This window comes from Papilio machaon, chromosome 23 (assembly GCF_912999745.1).
Source record: "Papilio machaon chromosome 23, ilPapMach1.1, whole genome shotgun sequence".
Lineage (NCBI taxonomy): Eukaryota > Metazoa > Arthropoda > Insecta > Lepidoptera > Papilionidae > Papilio > Papilio machaon.
In genome coordinates this window covers 3,836,389-3,858,556 of record NC_060008.1, presented here as the reverse complement: position 1 = coordinate 3,858,556, position 22,168 = coordinate 3,836,389, and the positions used below count along the sequence as shown (strand labels likewise).

Below are 22,168 nucleotides of genomic sequence, written 5' to 3'. Positions count from 1 at the left end.
CATGCACTTCTAGACGCATCACAACTACATAGAAAAAAGTCAAGAGAAGCAAAATTTATGTCGGGCGATAGACGCATTTAGACGGGCTTCCCCGAACTATGTTACACACAGCCGAAATACGGTGACGTGACTGCGTGCTAAGTGGAAGATACAAGCGTGCCGTCTTCCTGAAACCCGCCCTCTCCCGACTGGCCGTACTATAAATATGATGCTGTAACACGTTCGCTTCAGTCGTTCAGGAGAGCTCAGTGTGAAAACAACGTGCTAAATCCAGATAACGATCCCGTGTGAACGTGCTTCGAGCGACGTACGCGCGGTCTCTGTTGACAAAAACAGTAACCATTTCGTAATCTTGCGAATCTATCGCGTCTAGGACACACTAGTGCAACGTGCTTTTGTTGGTGATAAACTATTTTGTGCTACAATATGTTGGACAAGTCGATTTTTGGCGGTAGTTGGGAGAGCGTGGTAAGTAACTAAATTAAAAATTGTACAATTTAAGTTAAAATTACACTTTCACATATCAAGTAAAAGTAAAACAGTTCTGTATTTTTTTTTTGTTAATTTAAGTATTCTAAAATACTTATTTCCGGATTTGCTTCTTTTGTACACAAAGTTATGGCTTTTTCTTTGTCGACTCTTAAGTATGTAGCAATTCCAACCTCTATCACCTTTACTTTATAAGAATTTTTATTTTTATTCAAATATAATAAAAAGGTTTACGTTCCAAATTCAAATAAAATTCTAAAAGTTACGGATACAAAACATGTCCAACACTTCCCATTAGGGCGTATAACCAAACATCTATTACGCAAAGCGTTGCCGGCGGTACATAAAAGGCAGTAAACTAGAAACCGCTGTCATTGAACCTGCGCTGTATGCATTGAGAGTCGCTGGGTTATGGACATGTTCTTTTTGTGTCAGCAGCTCTTGACATTGCCACATCTTTCACGGTTACCGCGCAATACCATAGATATAAATCAATAGTAACATTGATGTTTCATAAAAAATATAAGTTTCCATAGAGTAATCAGATGATCAGAAAGTGACAAAATCGGTTACCGCAGATATGATCGATCGGGATCGATTATTATAGGTTTCGACTGTAAACAAATCGGCTTATATTCGTCCTTACTAATAAGATAATTGCAATAAAGAGTTGTTTGTAAGCCCTGTTATCTTTATATACATCAAACAACACCCTTGAACATCAGTTTAAGATGAAACTGCACAGTTTCCCATCAATCAAATACATTGCTTCCTCATAACTAGTCTTAAAATCCTAGTCAACCTTGCATGTTGAAGTTAAACGCTTCGTAAATCTTCACAGTAATCATTTTGTTCCCAAATATAATAGTTGTAAAACAGAAATATACATAAGATTACAAACAATCATTTTAAAATCTATATATAAAGCACCTTTCAATATAATAATAGTATATTACATAATATTTTATTTCACCATCGCAATTTCATGTAATAGTGAAAACTCTATAAAAAAGGCCTACAAAAGACTCAACTCAACAAAGGGTACTCAAAATAGAAAGTTTATTTGACGCTGAAACATCTGACAATCGGCACTTATAGACCGTTAAAATATCAAACACATCACGAAATTAGAAAGTCAACTAACAAAGTATTACCGCGAATTTCACAAATGTATAGGGACATTATTGTTATCACTGTTTTCCTAAAAAGTATGAAAAAGACAACAATATATTTTAATCAAAGCTAAAGTGTGTTTGCGAAACCTTGTCATAGCTGTTGTAAAAAAATTCGCGGACGTCTTGTTACGCTTTTCGGCTACTTTCACTACATCAAACACTACACGACAATCTTTTGTAACGTTCTCTAATCCGAGTCTAGTTATTCCGGTTTATGAATTGGAAAGTAAAGAGCGTTCAGGCCTGATAAAAATTGATGGCAGGACGACATGGCTAAGATGAACGTGGACACTATGATTTCTTTTTTTAAACCGGTTTAATGAACTAACTTATATATCCGTGGAGTTGAAACGCTTTGATTCCTACTTGAAGAAAAAGGAAGTTTATCCCTTCTCGGAGAGAAACCTGAAAAAAAGTTCATCTTCTTTTTTCAGGTTTCTCTCCGACTAACGAAAGTTGGAAGTCAGTTTTTCATATTTTTGTTTATCTCATACGACGCAAATCCCCAATAGTAGCTTCAGATTACTGACATTTTTACATATTAATAGACGATGTAAACTTTGTAAAATTGTGGATACAATTCGTCTGGTAATTTATCTAACCAATAATCTGCTTTCTATTCATCTTTTCGGTACATAAATACTTCATAGTAAAATATTAGCACTATAGTTGAAATATTATTTCTATATACTGTTACTTTTAATAAAAAATGACAAGCAATAGGACATAAAGAACATTAATTAAAACATTTTTCAGTCGACTTCAATTGGTGAAATAAATTTGCAATACAAATTAACATCGTAAACTGTGCCGCTAGTACAACGACCCAAAAAGAAAAGAATTATCAATAATGTCGCAATAGAAAAAAAAACGATGAACAAGACATTAGTCATAGTAAACTTTAAGAAAAAACCTCGTGGGCATCAACGAGCCATCTGATACGATCATTCAAAAACGTCATCAAAAAGGTTATTAACCCCTAATTGGGGGCTAAACGCAGCGTAAATAATCTAGGAATAGACAATTCGTACTTGAACCAATTGAAATAGTACACACGTACGTCTAAATGTAACACTATAATATACGCTATTGGCCTAGGTTTCAAATGCGACTTATAAACATAGAAACATACTGCACGGAGCGAAAATAGTTCACTGTAAACATTACATAAGACGTTATTAATAAATTTTATGATACTATAATAAGCCACAGATAGTGAAAACGTAATTTAGATCCAGAAAGCAAATACTTACAATTGACTGTTCAAATTATCCAAAATCAAATATACTCCGAATAAAAGTATAAAGACCTAATTTAAATTATAAAAAGTAGTAATACTACGAATTTGACATAAACTTTTAAAATATTTATTAAAAAAAAGTTATCACATTTCAAACGAAACTAATAAAACGTTTATTTGAATAATAGTCGTTTTATCAAAACACTTTGAAAGAGAGAAGTTACACTTAAAGGAATAAGGTCACGAATATTTTGTTTTCAATTCCAACTCGGATAAAGTGTACGAGGTATTAAATCGACATTGAAGTATTCATCTTGGTTCTAAAACTGTTTTTGAATTCATATTGTATAAATGAAATGAAATAATATTTACAAGTTAATTTATATCAAAACCATAATTCAATAATTTTGGACGATAAGGCAATAGACACAACTAAGATCTTATTTTCCACTATCATTTAACTTGTTTTTTTAATTAAATAATAATTTAGACTTATAATGGATTTCTTTTCCCAAAAGCAGTGACCAATTTAATGACGTAAAGAAACCGTGAAGCTTTTCGGATCAGAGAAATAAAAAAAACGAAATAAGAATCCGTAATCAATTTACTCTAGTTTAAAGCAAATAAACAAATATTACACTTCATAGCAATACAACTAACTGGCTACAATTTTAACAAAATCGATCCATTGAACAGTAATTTATAATTGCATAAAATAATGCATACCGTTTTATTTACAGTTATAATAAAAAGCAACAATGAAACATATGACACATACTAAACGAATAAAAAAACACATCGACTCATTTGAAAAAAAAAAACCGTACAACTTCCCACAATGTTTTTGCATGGTTTAACAGTACACTAACATATGAGTATGTAACCTAAATAAAAAAGTTAGATAAAATTTAATCGTAAAACCAATTAGATCATTTTATGTGTTTTAAAACACATTTTAACCTCATAAGCTGGCAGTAAAGAGATTGCTATTGTAAAGGCTATTGTTCTCGTAAAAATAGTTTTGCAATCATCTCAAAGAATCACATTAAAGCTGTTATTTTTACTAGACATTACAGATTTTATTATGTGCACCATCTTATCCAATGTGTCAACAAAACACAAGGTTTTGGCTTTCAAATCATACCTTTATGCTAATTTTGTATTAGTTACCAATAGTATAGAGACAATAAAATAAAAAGTTTATTTAGTTAGCTTTTCCAATAAAATACATTACTAAATTATTATTATTCATCGTTAGTTATTATATTAAAACCCTCAAATTACGTGTGATATTAATGTAAACATTATGGAGGTTAAAATTAAAAATAAATCATGTATTTTATTATTAGACGTTGCATTGAAACGCGACTATTGTTTAAAATAGCCCGCGACAAATTTAACACGAACCTTTTAGCACCATCACCTTCAGTTCTATAATAACGTCCACAAATAAACATGAATATGCACGCGTTTACAAATGTTTCAATACGTACTGGGGTGAAATCCTGACGAAAGCTGAATGTGGATAAGACATTCAATATTAATCCAACTTTTAATTACCTGGAAAGAAAGAACACAAGGTTAGTAACGTTACATTTCTGTACAAAATTTTGCGTAACTTACAATGTAATTGGACCGTGTTAACTATATCGTCTGTAAGAAAAACTATTTAAACGTGACCCATTTTACACGACACGACCCAAATTCGCCAAGTTGCATATGCTGTTTTTTTTAATATCCATTAAAAAATATTGTTACAAAACTGTTGCCTGTCACAACAGACATCTGAACAGTATTGTAGTGTCAGAAAGCGAGGACGCCTAGATTTCGGTAATAGAAATGCGTATCTTTTGTGTTCCAATTACCAACACTAAACAAATGGAAAGCAATAAGTCAACACATGAAAACTTTAACGAGAACAAATGGCATTTCTTCTTTAGTATCACCGTATTCCAAAGAATTCGTAACTCTAAAGTGTTTATTTTCATGTGACCTATTCAACGCGGCCGTCTCTATAACATTGTTAAATTACGTGAAACTATAAAAAATGTTACGCGATAAGAATTGAAAACACAGATGTGAGTTAATTGTCGAATTGTAACATAAAAGTTGAATTACAAATGATGTTAAATTAATACATTTTTCAATTATAACATCACCTATTTGAAGTAAACAACCAAGAAAACTAGTTATTAACAGTTCCAATAACTTCCTTGACAGTTCAAAAACGAATATTAATTAAATATCAAACTTAAGTATATCTGACAAATGCTCCAGCTACGTAAGACATATGGTTTATACAACAGGTGGTATCAGACATGTGGGCACCGCTCGAAGGGCTCCAATGACGTACCTAAGCGAGACAGATAATTATATCGTGTTGAGAGAAAGAGACGATGTAACACCTATATACGTCAAAGTCACGCACATAGATAACGTTATTAACACTTGTAATCTATACAATCTATCAACTGTCGGAATAAACGCAATAGACAAGGATTTCTATCTATATCTAGGTGTAGCCTTAATTCGCTAATCAATTGTTTATTTTGTTACAGGTGTCGAGAGACGACTACGAGATAGACTACAGCCCAAGTCCAAGAGGGTCTCCATTGAAAGACACGTCCAACATTCAAGAGGAAAGCTCCTACTGCATCAGCCGTCATAATCCAAATAAGACTTTCCGTCGTGAATCAGTTATCGCCTCATGGAAGAGTTTGAAGAAAGAGAGGGAGCAAGCTTTAGGCAAACGAATCATTTATATTGACGCTGACAATTACGAAGACTATTATGGCAGGAACAAGGTTAAACGTTGCAAAAGCGACAGGAGTGCTAACATTCCGCGTAACCGAAAGGTGAAGCGAACATACTCAGTCCTTTACAGATATGATCCAACAGAAGAAAAGGTGATCAAGGAATACAAATACCAAATTCCTAAGGAGTCCGATACACCAATCTACTCAAGTTTGCAGAAGTCTTACTCGGAGCCATTCCTCAGGCCGGAAAGGATGCCGAAGAAGAAAGTGAAAAGGTCTTTCACCACCCTTTTGAATATAAAGACCAAATTCCTCAACATATTCTCGTCAAAGAGCTAAACAATAGTTGTATAAGTTTTGGTTTAAGTTGCTCAATTAATTGCATTTCCTTAACTGTAGATAATGCTCATTGGTGTATTGAAGACGTATCGTCTTTAGTGATAAAAAGCCAAAGTATTATTACATATTGAAATATAGTTTTAATAATAATAATAATTGGACAATTAATTACAAGAAAACAATTAGTAAGATCATTACGAGGTTCGCTACTACAGACAGTAAGACTACCTTTCACGATTACAACGCAATAGAACGATATTACTTCGGGCTTATCACAAACAAACTCCTATTTGAATTGCGTATCGAATAGTTCTATAAACAGATAATTCGTACAACTGTTTGTTGTATCTGTATCTACGTAGCAGTCCCGTTAGCAAAACACGAAGCACGTGTAAGTCACGAGAGGCTTTTGATTTTTATAAAGAAACATACGCACAATTTGTTAGAACAAGTTTGAAAACATTGAATTGATAGAGATAGGATTTGGGACGTACCATTTTATAATTCATTAAGTTATAAATATTTAGTTTTTAATCATTTTTATATATATATATTATATTGTCATGTCAATACTATTCTTATATTTTTTTGGTTTGTGATGTTTTGATCTTAGTTTTTATTAGTCTGCCAAAATAAATTAAAATTAAAATATGAAGAACTTAATTTTCATTAATCCAAAATTTTGATATTTAATCTAGAATTATTGTGATATTATATTATTATGCTTCGATATCGTAAAATTTATTTACCATATCCGAGGTTTTGTAGAATAATTATTAATTATTTTTATAACTAAACAGGCCTTGGTTTTAATTCAAAATACATTGAGTATTAAGACGTTTGTTAAAAAAACTAATTCAAAAAGTAAAGAAATCCTTTGTGAACTTAATGTTTCAAAAAATAAACAGTATTTAATGTTTCTGATGTAAAAAAAAGAATTTAGCAAAAAAGCTATCATAATATATTGTGCATGTCATTAATTATAAAATTGAGATAAGGTTGAAAGTAATTCTTTATGTTTTTGAAAAATTAAAATATAAATGAATTTATCAGTTCAACTAAAATTTTATTCATTCCTAAAGTATAAGATTAATAGTAAATAGGTTTTAATTTTAAGAACAACATAAATAAAGTATTTATGTCTAGTGTTGTTAGATGTAAGAATTTTGTAACAAATCAATAAAATAATTAAAAACGGTTAAATGTGTTTATTTTATACCTATAAGAATATGAAATGCTATATATATAATTATATACTTAACAATTTATAGTTATATCACAAAATATAATTTCTTAAGGTACAAACAAGGTAATTTTGCACTTTTATTCCTTTAATAAGGATCATTTCTAAATTATTTATTTAATTTAAACAGTGCTGTTGCAAACGTTTTAAAATATGTATGAATGATTTTTTTTAAATAAACAATTAAACACATTTTTATCAACAAAATCAAAATATTAAACTCTTCTAGATTTACTTATAATAAAAAACAAAGTTTTATTTGTAGTATAGTAATTAAAAATCAATAAACTAAATTATTCATTTTGTAAAGAAAGTATTTGACCATAATTTGACCTTAACATTATAACCATTTAGCCGTATGGATTTTCTATGAATTTAGAGTTAATAAAATCAAATATCTTCTTTAAAAAACGTTCCCCTGTACATTATAAAAACTTGTAGATAATCGCACGCCATTCTAATCCGCACAGGGGAAGGTCATCCTCCAGGGAAATCTTTTATTGTGCGGTGAAATTGTCTGGTTCGATATAACTGGTCAATAATGCTGCCCACTTTACGTCTGCGAGGCATCAAACATGATTTTCTCTTCAAACGTAAAAACTAACACCATGACATTCATATTATATTGTCATTAAAGTACCTAGTACCAATATCAAACCACTGTTGTAATACTCTTAAAATTCCAGTTTCTTCTAAGATTATTTTAAACACTTTAAGTGCTACCGATTCAACTTGCGAGTTTATTATAAATATTATAATGGCATTGAACGTGTTAACAAATCAATAAAAGTGCAAATATGTCTCGTTTTATAAAATACAAATTTGTGCCAAGCCATAATACTTTAACCAAATACAAACTCTACCTTAAGCTAAAACTTGTAAATTCGAAAAAAAACAATTTCACAGTCTCACTTTTTTTTACAAAACATTAGTTATCTATCTTATATATAAAATTTCCATGTCACAATGTTAGTTGCGGTACTCCTCCGAAACGGCTTTACCGATTTTTACCAAATTTTATATTCGTATACAGTAGGTCTGAGAATCAACTACTATCTATTTTTCATACCCCTATTAAGTTTTCTTTTACTGCGCGCGGACGGAGTCGCGGGCGACAGCTAGTATAGATATAGAAATAAAGCAATGAGTAAATGTATGAAATTTGACGTTCCTTTGTTGGGGTGTTTCCCGTTGGTCTGATCGGCCTACCGATCAATCGGCCCAACAACAACATCATAACTCACGATCGTAACCCAGACCCGTTGGCGAGACCACGGGCCTCCATTTGGTGCTGTTCATACGAAGAGTCCATTGGAGCCGATTAAGATATATACGCTGCAAAGGTGTTATTTTTAATTTATGGATTTGAAGCGACTCAATGGGAAACATGTCCCTTTGGGCCGATCGGCTTACCAATCAATGGGGCTAATGGTAATATTTTTTTAATTCTATAAACTCAATCGGTCCAACGGGAAACACTTAACTTAATTTCGGCGTTGAATTGAAACAAGATATACTGCGTTTAATAATTTCATTTTGTGTGATGATCTAAGAACAACATTTCAGTTTCAACGTTTATTTGTATAAACTGACATACAAAATATACATTTAAATCATCTCTCGTTAACTATTTAAAATACGGTAAAAGGAAGTCAGTTTAATAAGGAAGTCGTAGAAGATACGTGTATTTACAAAGTAATTTATTTACGTCTAAAAGTATACGTAGTTGTTATTTTTAAAAACTATTATAAATCATATATTTTTATACAAACAAATGATGTATTATTCAAACGAATTACTGTAAAATACTTTAACTTATTAAAAAAATTATATGTTACAACAGACTTTTTTTTAAATAAATGCGATCACTAATCTATCTTACTAATGTAATAAATTCGAATGTTTGGATGTTTGTTTGATATGTGCCGTTCTGCACAACGGATCTGGATGAAATTTGGCATAGATGTAGAACATAGTATTACCATACTTATTAAGTTTTTTAAGTCCGTGCAGACGGAGTCGCGGACAACATCTAGTAAATATATATCTATAAGATATTACAAAAAGGGTTAAATCAATTTTGAAACAATCCATACAACAACAAAAGACTGATATTCAAAGTAAGTTTTACATAAAAAAATTCAATGTAACCACATTACCATTCAAGCGTATAACTTAAAACACATTTGTTAATTACCCGAGTATAGTGCACATTTGGCGGTCGGTGCCTGGCGCGGGCGAGCCGTGGGACACGAGTCTAGGGGGGTGAGGGTAGCAAATTTCAGCTGTCGAGGACCCCTTACCGAACCGAGTTACGTGACCGCTTCATTTTGCGTCTGATCTAGGTACGATTACACCCAAAACCCTACAAAGGGCTAAATTGTTATCGATTCAAGTACATGACGAAAATTTAAATTCAAACCCTTAGTTATAGTTAGTTATTGAAATATGACGGCTAAATTTAAAAGGTTAATGTACCAGAATCTTCAAATGTAATATTCAATTAAAATTATACCAGTGGCGCCATCTCGAAAAACACATGCAAACTATTTGTACTGAAATCGATGAAAGCTCGCCAAATTTCCAGCATCCGCTACAAGAGGGATCTGCTGTAAATCGTAACACATCCCGCCTATTTTTACCACGACTGCTCATTCGTGTAACCAATGTACGTGTTAAAATAAACCTTACGGGTTTGTGATAAGAAACACATTGGACTGCAGTAGAAGTATCGACTGGGACTAAAATGTAAGATTTAATTATACAAAAGTACATATATGATGAAATAAGTAACAATAATTATTAATAATCCCCTTTGATTAGAAACATATACAAGAGATGAAAAGACGCGTTTACAACAAATACATTACTTTTTATAAGATCAAAGATCGTTATATCATTTGAAAAGTGTTTAAAACAGTCAAACGGATTACTAAAACGACCCACATTTAATAAAGACCTGATTAATCTGCAGAATAAATTATAAAAAATTTCTATTTACATAAATTCATTCCTTCGTAACTCAAGAAACTTTTAAAACTGACATGAAATTATTTTACAATAAATTCTAAGTGATATTGATTTCCATAAAGGCGCATTCACACGAGCGGTCGACAAACGCATAAATCGAATGCATTTGTTTATCTGGTGCGTATCTAATGCGATATCATCACGCTGAGCTATCGGATAGGTAATATCAGATGACAGAGTAACAGAATTATGGAGTTATTCGTCTGTGTCACTTTCGAGTTTCGGACAATCTATCATTATTGCAATCCGGAGTGTTGCGTTTCGAAGATATTAATTCTAAATGGATTGTATAGGTTAATATTATGACTGACATTATATTAAATCCTTATTAGATATTTTCATTTTGTAGCGTTTAAATGCTTTATTTTAAAATCTATTAAAAAGAATTGTACAAGGCAAAGTAGTAATAGAATGATTAAAATTATGAATTAATTTTTACGTATCTTATTTCTTCCTATTATTATAAATGTTAATATTTAGATAGATGTTTGTTTAAAGGTATCTTCGAACAGCACAATAGATCTTGATGAAATTAGGCACAGATGTAGAGCATAGTTTGGAAAAACACATAGGCTACTTATTAACTTTTTTTTTAATTTCACACTGATGAAGTCACGGGCGACACAGCTACTACTTATATATTTTTGTAAAGACGTATTGACAGTGTAAACCCACGGTACCCAGTTGCGAATATTAAGATAAACGTTACACAATAAAGCATTGAGAGAATTTCGTACATTTTAATTAGTCGACTAATCGCCACAACAATAGGTAAAGGTCATAGTGTAACCTCGCAGTTCGAATTGACACAGTTACACGAAAACGCCTTGGCTTGAATTTATAATGCAGTTAGACATTCACCGTGGACGCGGAAAGAGTTGATTTAGCTGTTAACAAAGCAATAACAGTTGATTACGCTACCGTATTATATCTATTTTAAAGAAATTGTTGTAATTTACATTTAAATAGTCTGTAGACGCCATTATAAAGTGGCTTTATATTACTTCTTAATAACTAGATATAAAAATTCTAACAACTGAATAACGATAGGGGTGGCTTACCGGTAAAACGCGACTATTAGTTTAGTCAATCATATAAATACGTAAAACATAACGTAGAGGAAGATGCTTATCTTACTAATATTACAAATGCGAAAGTTTGGATGGATGGATGTTTGTTTGAAGGTATCTCAAGAACGGGTCAACGGATCTCGATGAAATTTGGTATAGATGTAGATCATAGTCTGGAAGAGGCTACCTATTATTTTAATAATAAGTAATATTCACACTAATATAAATAGGTATTAACTAATAAGGAAGAAGAAGAACATCTTGGCTGAAAAATCTGCGCCAATGGTACAACAAAAGTACGCGTTCTATATTTCGAGCTGCAGTTTCCAGAGTTCAAGTTGCTATAATGATCGCCAACCTTCGTTAGGAGATGGCACCAAAAGAAGAAGAAGAACTAACAATAATTGTCAGGTTTATGATCCATGAATAAAATACAAAAATTTTCAGTGAACTTCGCTTTTTCATATATGAAAGAATAAGATTATAAATAGTAGACCGCATACGGTTTCCTTAGTAAACAGTAGATCTCTGGTCTTATAAAGTTGGACACCCCTGCTTTATATTGTGACATTGGATTTTTCCAGATACAAGCAATACTCAGAAAAGGAAAAGAAATATTGATAAGCATTAAGATTCAAAAATAAATCTTTAAAATTAACAAGTTTAAAAGATGTGACCATAACTCGAAGAAGCGATGCTATCTCCCTAATGGAAATAGAAACGGAAACAAGACAAATAGAATGCATTAGGAAACCGGCCGCGAACACTGCATTTATACGGACCGTAAAATTAAACGTTTCCCATTTAAGTGATCGCTCAGACCCGCCTAGTGTGGCGCGAACGTAAAAGCCTCACGTTACCATCCCCGCTATGGAACGAAATATGAAATAGAATTTACTAACGACCAAAATCAATACTCGATCTCGAATCATTATTGGTTAATCGCGGTACTTTTAATAAACATTTTTAATGCATTTGATTCGAATTTAAGCGATCTAATGATAGCAATAGCAATCGAAAATCATTAGGTATTGCTTAAAATATTTTTTGTGATCTGTTTGATACAGTAATTAAATAATTTACGGATCAATATTAAGGATCATAATATTCAAGTCCGTAAAAGTTATTAAATTAGTATAAATCCATTAGAAAGTAATAAATTATAATAATAAATTTTAAAAACACATCAGCGGCAATTTTTAAAGGTATCAATTAATGGAAACTCAATAAATCTAACTTAATTCCGCCAACGCACGTAATAAAGAGAACGGCATCTATTTAAGGTACTACTTAATGTCTACATGTTATATCAATTTAATTCTTAGTGCAATTTTAAAGAAAAACATAAGAATCTAATAATCTTCAATTCGTACCAATTTGAAAAAGGTTTCCAAATGAAAACCAGATCCTAAGCGACGCTTATTTCAGTACTAACCATGGGTTTTCGGGACCAAAGTGTCTCTATAAAACATACCGTCATCCCTATCATTGTCTTTGAAAGAAACAGAGATAACAATATGTTTTTAACGGATATTTTGTTCCCAAAAACCCACGGTAAGTGTAAAAACTATTCCAAACCTGTTTCTGCTAAAACTCTACAATTCTACGACACAGAAAAGTCTTAGAAAGTTATTTATAATTGTCTTCGATTTAAGATAGTCTGAATGGTATATTTATCAGCTCTTAAATAAAGATATTAATTACAATTTCAATAAAATAATCTGACTACTAATTCTGAGTGCAATATTCAACAGAAACAAAAGATTAAATAGTAGAGTATAAGCTGTGAATAGAAGTAAGTTTTGCGTCAACAATGACATGGCTGAATCGACGGGTTTCACCTTCAATAGCTGGCCATTAGCGGAGGAGGCAAGGCGACTCTCTCTTTCGTCGTTACCTCCGACTGCTGGAGAAACTAAAATTATAAACGATTGTTGATAAATTCTACTATGTTACTAAATCTAGTCTTTTGGATCATGTTTATTAAACTTTATTTTAAGTAATTATGAGAAAAGTCTTGAAACCATTTTCAATTTTATATTCAGTCGTAAAAACCAAACTTAAACATATTTTTTTTTAACCAATGAAATTAATAAGGTTTAAGTTAAAGAGAAAATTTCAAATCCATCTAGCTGTTCCCGATTATCGTAGTAACCCATTTTCAGGAAGTAAGAACAGATTACTATTTTCTACATAAATAAAGTACAGCACGACATTGGTAATATTGATTACCAATGTTGCAATTTACATTTACCTATTTTTCATGATTAAAGCCGAGAGCATTTACCTGGAAATAAAAAAAGAAAACAAATATTAGATTATGATACTTAAGTCAATAATTCCATCTTACGATCTAACACTAAGTCATGAAGAATGAACAATCGCGAAGCTTTAAATCACAATTGCAGAAAATAAAAATGTTCAAGTATTTACATCACATCTGTTTACTGCAAAAAGAAATATCAAATATCACTTCGTCACATTCTTGTTTGTAAAATCCCAAGACATATGAATAGAACACGCGAGCACCTAAAGACATGTCACATAGATCAGAAATCGAAGCAGGAGTATTGAAATGTATCAAATAGGAATAGATTAATGTCGCATGAGTTCCCACCGACCTTGACAACAGCGTGGAAATGCAATTTCATATTCTAGAAAATTCCATTTCTTGTTACATCGAAACAGCAATAGTATGAATAATATGATGTACATTGTACATCTTACTGTGTATAGTTTAGTTTAATGGTTACTCAAGCTATCACTTAGTGAACATTAACTCTAGTAAAGTAGTTAAATTACTTTTTTAGAATTGTTTTCTAAAACCAAAAAAACTACTTCAGTTTACTATCAACAAATTTACTTCGAAAAATATGCCATTTTTTCTTAGTTAGAAACGATTGACTTGTATTATGTCGTCGTTAAAAAAATACTATACGCGTAGTCCATTTAAATATGGGATGGAAATGTTAAGATAGATGGATGGATGTTTGTTTGAAGGTATCTTGGAACGGCTCAATGGATCTTGATGAAATTTGGCATAGATGTAGAACATAGTCTGGAAGGACACATAGGCTACGTTTCAAGTTTTTACTTTATTTTGTGCGGACGGAGTCGCGGACGACGGCTAGTTATTACATAAATATTAAAGCGTGTGCATAATTGTGTTATGAAATCGATACCCGGTAACACGTGAAGTGTTACTACGTGACATTTGCGGTTAAGAGTGTCATTTCCTTAACTCATATCTATTCATACAGAAATATATTAGAAAAACAACAATATTCCAAATTATATGGTTATAGTTATTATATAAATTAATATGGTTTACTTTAGCTTTAAAATGCAATCATGTATTTTCCTTATTACAATGAATTTGGGACAGACAAGACAGATTTTTGTCTTCTAAATTAATCTACCGCTCGTCATTTTATTGTTTACTCCCTTTTTAATCATGTCGCCTTTAATTCAACCCTTCCATCTTATCTTAAGCTTATTGCGATATGCCCTGCAACAATATTAGATCGTTCTTTTCAAAGATTTCTACTATTTTTCCTAACAATTCCTAACTATTTCCCAACAAAAATAATAAATCTACAGGATTATGTCACTAACCAGTTTGGCGAGAGTTCCTAATTACAAAAGCAACGGTTTGCAGAGGTGGGCGAAGTTTTATCCAGCCAACTCGTTGTCTAGGCAGTAAAGTCTAGACTAGTAAATTTGTCTGGCAGCGGCCACAGACATTTGAAGAGACTGAATAATGTCCTGGCTTTACTTAGAACACGATCGATATTGTTCCGTAAGTTTGACGACACTTGCGTGATAAATAACATTATTTTAACCATATTAGAGTTGAAATAACATGCAGCAGACAAAGACTAAGCGAAATATCTACAGCTAAAAGAAAGTCTAACACTTAACTATAGCCTAGTAGTGAAAGATTCACAACTTTTTAAGACAGAGAGGGTAAGAGATCTAATTAGCGTATAGCATACAAAGCTAATATCTTCTAAATCAAGTTACCAAAGGTAATAAGAAGAACGCCCCAAAGCAACTCAAGTGCGATACGTCAACAGGTGTCAGATTAAATTTTAATCGAGTCGAATGGATTTGAGTCTATTAACATGACAAAGGCGAAGCAGCCCCGCTACACCACTGTCGACCTTTATACAGTTTAAAGGGGATTTATTAGATTAGGTTAATTCTATGATATAACACAATGTCAAAGGGAAATTGATTTTTAGTATACCTTTGCAAATCACATTCAGTTAAGGATGAACTTCTTCAAAAAGTACCAAAATAAGTTTTTCGATTAAAAATTTCTAAAAGACTGTCGAAAGATACATGTTTTTATGTGAAAGATTTGGCAATGTTTAGTCACCAAAATATAAAACAGTCTGAGACTATAAAAAAAGTTTTTGTATATGTTTTGGAAATAGGGATAGTAACAATAAAGAGATTAAATTTGTTTCACCTATAAACATGTAAACTCTACCTCATACGTATTCATTTCCTCTCTTTTTATATCATCATGTGTGACAGGGACAAAAATAGTGTAATTAAATGAAAGATTAATGTACCCATGAAAATGAAAGATTAATTTAGTCCAGTGTAACCAAAGACAATAGCGTACCCGTGTTATTTACTCACGGCCTAATTCACGCTGGCATCGTAAAGTGGATTGTTTGGGACCTAACAGCCGGGGGTTGCGTTTACCCCAACGGATACCATTAAACTGAGTGCTTTAACATTGATTTTTTTATGAAGCACGGCGAAAAAGCCAACGCGCGAACTGTAATATGCAATTTTATTATACACAATTCGATGCCAAAAACATTTGTCAGACATTACATACAGTAGACAGTTTATTTCATGGTTCAAATGAATGTTTGATTGAAATTATTATCATCTTATACGTTAAAAAAACCTTTATTTTATATAATTATGTAAGTGCCCATTCATTTTTATTACTTAAAGTTGTTACCACATCTTATACGGTCACGTTATTTAAATATTATTAAACGAGTTATGAAATTCATCAGTTGTTTTAGTTTAGTTTTAAAAACAGTCAAGCATGACAAATCGTTCATAACAATTATTATGAAATAACTTGTACAGAACTTAGGCTGTAATATTTTCCCTACTTAGGAAGATCACTGTTGTGGATTAAAACCTGCATAGATTTAAGTCTGGCTTTAACTAGTAATATGTAACATTACATAAATGTAAATGACAGTCTACAGAGATCTATAGAAAAAGGACGCGTGTCTAGATGAATGCTTAATAGAACCTGAAATGTGAGAGAAAGACATACTTTAATCATTAAGATAACTCACAATCATTACTCATTTACCGAAAACCTAAATAGTTCGAAGAGCAACTTTTTAACCATTTACTGCAAATGAATATTTCTACAAATGCAAGTTGTACTTTAAACCAAGGAAATACAAAGTATATTTGAAACAAAATCATCAAAGAAGAAAATTTTTATTGCTTGAATAAAGCATTTTTTTTTCTTTCTTACGTTAACACAAACAGTTAACTTAAAAAAGACCACAGAGTTAATTTGAAAATACGCAAAAATAAATGACCCATTAATTTGAGATTCAAACCTTAATAACTAGAACGTATTAAAAGCACGTAATTCGCAATATCTCAACTTGTGCGGTCTGCCAACGAAACAATGCGGGTGACTGATCGTCTACAATTATATACATAAATAATCCTTCATTTGTATGGAGGGCCTCATCAAAGAAAGACAAAGGCTGTGGCAGCTTGGCCCAGACAAAGGGGCAGACATACAGACGGACAAAGGCGACGAGTAAAGACCTCTGGATTTATGCCAAGTTCACCTACGTGTAGATACGTCGACCTACCAATTTAATACTGTTGAAAAAGTTTTAAGCACTTAAAATTATGATTTATAGTCTTAGTATATTATAATAATAAATTTTATAAACAAAAAAAGCATCCAGTCTTTATTTGATTTTTACAATACTCTGTATCGAAGACGCATAAAATTTCTATTTATTTTAGACACATACAATGCTTTAAATATATAACATGCGGGGATTATCTGTTGTAACCCTTACATAAATAATGTATTCCACATTAGATATATTGGGCGTATGATAGCACTCTATACATGCTAAATTTATTATCGCAAAAACTTAGCCGGTGGCAAAAAGGCCTGCTTTCAGTGAGTGCTCCATTACGAATTCATTGGATAAAACTTTTTACATACCGTCTTTTTAGACCTTACATGTGTTAGGATGACTAAAGTGCTTATTGCTTATTCAAACTTTTTTATATTTCCTTTTCACAAAATCGTCACGTACCGAATCATAAAAAACTTCGTTTATAGATTGATAATTTGAGTCTTTGGCTAGTTTTTCCTGAAATAATATTAAAAAGACTTCATAAACAAAATTCATACACTTAAAACTTCACCATTACTCTATTCTCTAACATCTCATATAATTCAATATTACACGCTGATCTTCTGTGTCCTTCACCTACTCATGTATTAGATACACCTGTACCCCGCGACTCCGTGCACGCGGAATGAAAAAAAACCTAATAAGCGCAAATTTCATCAAGATCCGTCGAGCCGTTAAGGAGATACCTTCAAACAAGCATCCATCTAAACATTTTTTTTAATTAAGCATTTATAATATTAGTAAGATTTAGATTCCTAGTAAAGTTTCACAAAACACCTATATATCTTTTAACTTTAGTATCTACTCCATACACGTGTTGAATGATATAATATATTGAACACGTATAAGTAACTCGTTAGTTCTAGGATTACTGAATTATCTAGCGATCTTCTTAAAATACAAACATAGTCAAAACACATGTATCGAGTCCCGTGGGAACGTCTACTTCCGAGGAAAGCTTGTTCATATTTCTCCGTCACACATCGGAGTGCGCAGGTCTCCCCGTTCAATTATTTTTATGTGAGGGGGCCAGCTACCCATAAATTGAGTTTTATGCTCGTTATGCGTGGCGTTTACTGCTACAATTGATACGTTCCGCTAATGAGGGGGGGGGGGGGGGGGGGGTAAACAAAAACATGGCAGCTGTTATGTTTTTGTCACTTATAAATATAAAGTTTTCTATATACCTTTATTAGTTACTTTTTTAAATCCTAGACTGGGTATTTTCTAACAACGATCAGTAAATAAATACGGACACAAAGAGCTGCATTATACTGGCACAAAAAAGCGTTAGATTTTAGACTTTTTAATTCTGGTGCACAATTTCTTCCTTACTTACCGATTTTCGCGACAGTTTCACCACCGAAAGGCATGACAAAAATATTATTTTGTCATGTATTGAGATTAGTATTATAAAGCGAAAATGTACACTAGTTATGACTCATCAGATGAAGGAAATGATGCTCCAGATAGCACGTGTAACTCTAAACAAAGAAATGTTTATAAAACGCTCACAAGTAACATGATCTAAAAGGACACAATCTAACCTTCTCTATAATACTGTATTGCAACATAACAATGTAGAATTAACGATTACATACTTCCATACTCATAGTCATTGATAACTAATGGAAGACCTCAGTGGCCAACTAAAACAAACAATATTATCTATGTACAAACAAACAATAATACCTATTACGCTATACAAACTATAAGTATTCGGTAAGCGATACGTAAACTATATTTTATTTTTAGTACAGAAGACAAAAAGTTCCCAAGGCTTGGCTTTTCTTAAAGAATATACCAAATTATACGTTTTAAATATAGAGAGTATTCTTCGCTTATTTACATAAGAGCAATGCTATACATAATATCATTTATCAATCCATGTTGTGTCATAAATATATAAATCATAACTGTTGTTTATATGACGTGTTTATTGTAGCTGCAGATTACAGTATTTACATAGCCAATGTAATCATTTCATTGAGTAATGAATGATATCAAATACAAGCAAGTAAACAATCAACGACTGATATTCAACATAGTATTAAAATGTATAGCAAATGACTGTGATTATAAAAGCATATGTTATATTAAAAAAAAAACTAACTCTCTCTAATGTTATAAATGCGAAAGGTTGGATGTTTATTGGAAGATACCAGAACGGCTGCATGGATCTGCATTAAATTTGGCTTAGATGTAGAACACAATCTGGTAGAACACATAATAATCATTTGTTTTTTTTTATTTCACGTGGACGGAGTCGTGGGCAGCAGTTAGTTTACAATTTATAAATCTAATTATAAACCATACTTCTCCAACATAAATATTTGCTGGTATAGAAATTAGGTATTTTAATCCGACAAATAACAATTGTTAAGCAGACTTCCTCTGTCAGTTCTGTGGTTAATGCGCAATTATCGTTAAACATAACAATATTTACATTTCCCGTTGAACAGTACATATTTCCTTAGGCTTCTAGGAAACTGTATTAATTAAAAGGAATAACACACATCTAATTCATTGTAAAAATTATTACAATTTGCGTTTCGTTCTTGCGTTCACTCCTTATATAAAACCTAATTCACAATTGTTTTTTTTTTTACTGCATAATAAATTTTGTGATAGTGACGTGCTCAAAATACGAGTCTGCATCGAGTGCCGCTGGATTAGACGTTTCATTTATTTATTGTAATTGCTGAGAAACGTTAATAAGCGATCATTGTTAGATCGTATTCGTACAGCTACATCGGATAGCTTTATTTCTAAATTGGGCATAGTATGCAAAACTAACAGAACAGTTTGTGAATCGATTCCAATACACTTAAGCAAACAATGAAAGCTGTGTGTAAGCAAACAGAGGGCGCGGCGGGAGGAGGCACCTGATGCAAAGAGGCATTTTGTGAGAACATTACCTGGAACGGATAAGAAAGATAAGCCACTAAAGCCCATACAAGCGAATAAATGCCCATAGTATATTTAGAATGAGGATGGTATCCATTCAACCAATTAATTCAGTGTTGATTGGAGCACGTTAATCTTCATAATAATACCACTAAAGCGCATACGCTCATTAAAAAGAAATTCAATTTCAAGTTCAATAGTACACTGTCACCAGTTGCCATCTTTCACTTAAACAGAACGCATATATTCATTATGAAACACTTGACTTAATTTAATTGAAACCACAAAGCGAAAGACAAAGACAAATAATATTCATTGAAATTGCAAATTCAATTCAAACACGAGAGCAATGAATGTTCGCCATTTAAAAAGAACATCCTTTATAAACTTCTTTGTGGGAGCCAGTATTAAATGCCACATTCAGAGTTGGTAATTGGTAACTAAATTTAGTTTGGAAAATCAACACTTAATAAGCGCAAACAGACTTAATTTTCTATACTCTCATTTAAAACGCAGCCCATCATTGTAACCTTTTGATTCTGAGGAAGTGAATAAGTACCAATATTATTGCACTTCCTTGGAAACGCTCAAAAACCGAAAATTCATCAGGAACAGTTAAAGGTATTGGAATTTAAATAAACATACTTAAAAAAATGAAATTTCATGATCATTTCGTGTCGCTTAAATTCATTCTTGTGAGACATAATAAGCTTAATTTAAACACGACCATAATTCAGTTATTGAATGAGGAAGAAACTAATTGAGGTCTCCGGACTGTCTTCCGAAGAACAAAGGAAACAAGTTTCTGAGAAACACAACGGGGGTAATTTCGTTTATTAAATGCATAACTCCTTTAATAATGGGACATTTTCCACACCAAAAAGAATAATAAAATATTGAAATGATTTTTTTTATTAATCACATCAATAATTAATTAAATGAAGAAGTTACAGTCTTTTCATATTGGTGAGAGTTTAAAAAAACAGTTCAGTTATTTTGAGTTCAACCGAAACAAATAATAATAATCTTTCCTTTATTGCGTTACTCATTAGAAGTATCGATTTTATTTATTACTATGCCACCACATAAATTCGTTCATCGTTTTTAACGATTTTTTCTTTTATCAGTAAATGGGGCCAGTTTTATTTAATAACAACCTCAAAAAAAAAAAGGAATACACGTTTCAAACTGAAATTTAAAATTCTATTCACAGCTGGACATGATGTTGCAAAAGCGATGTACAAAACTGTTGGATGGTTTCAAAAAGATAAAAATAAAAGCACAGAAAAGTTTTATCATTTACATCATATGTTGAAATACTTTCCGAAGCGTGAAAAAAGTTCATCAAAAGAGCTTATGAGATATTAAATTAATGTATAATATTAATAACCTATTCATTTGCGAGATAAAGAAAAAAAACATGTTTCCATTTACTTAAGTTTTCGGCTATTGATGTTACAGAAAACTAAACTGTATTCTTTAGGTCTACGGTTAATAAAACGAATATAAAAAATTATCTGTTTGTCTTATCTATCTATATATATAAAAGAAAGTCGTGTTAGTTACACTATTTATAACTCAAGATCGAGCGAACTGATTTAGCTGAAAATTGATGGGGAGGTAGCTTAGAACTAGGAGACGGACATAGGATAATTTTTACCCCGTTTTCTATATTTTATTCCGTGAGGACGGAGTCGCGGGTAAAAGCGAGTTTATAATAATCTTCATTATACTTTTCAATTTGACCATTGAAAACTTCTAGGCATATTTCTATATCAAAAGACTATATAAAACGCGACCTAGTATATATATACTGGCTTATTTACCTGGGGCCGGGTCAGTGGGTGTGTAATGTGGGCTAATGCTGCGGGTTAATGCACCATCTCGTACGTTATGATGGCACACGTCTCTTATCTAGATAGTGGTTTTCCGTGTTAACATGCCACAAAATAAAAAATAAATAATAATTAGGATTAATTC

General features: G+C 31.9%; 2 protein-coding genes across 3 annotated transcripts in view; one reads left to right on the top strand and one right to left on the bottom strand.

Annotated features, from left to right (window-relative positions):
* LOC106707311 (dual specificity tyrosine-phosphorylation-regulated kinase 2) overlaps positions 1-22,168 on the bottom strand; it is a 111,795-nt gene that overhangs the window by 31,499 nt on the left and 58,128 nt on the right. The window lies entirely within an intron of this gene.
* Positions 245-6,343, top strand: LOC106715333. The gene is made up of 2 exons (XM_014508613.2): positions 245-468; positions 5,463-6,343. The coding sequence occupies exons 1-2, from the start codon at positions 427-429 to the stop codon at positions 5,997-5,999; spliced, it is 579 nt and encodes a 192-aa protein (XP_014364099.1). The 5' UTR covers positions 245-426; the 3' UTR covers positions 6,000-6,343.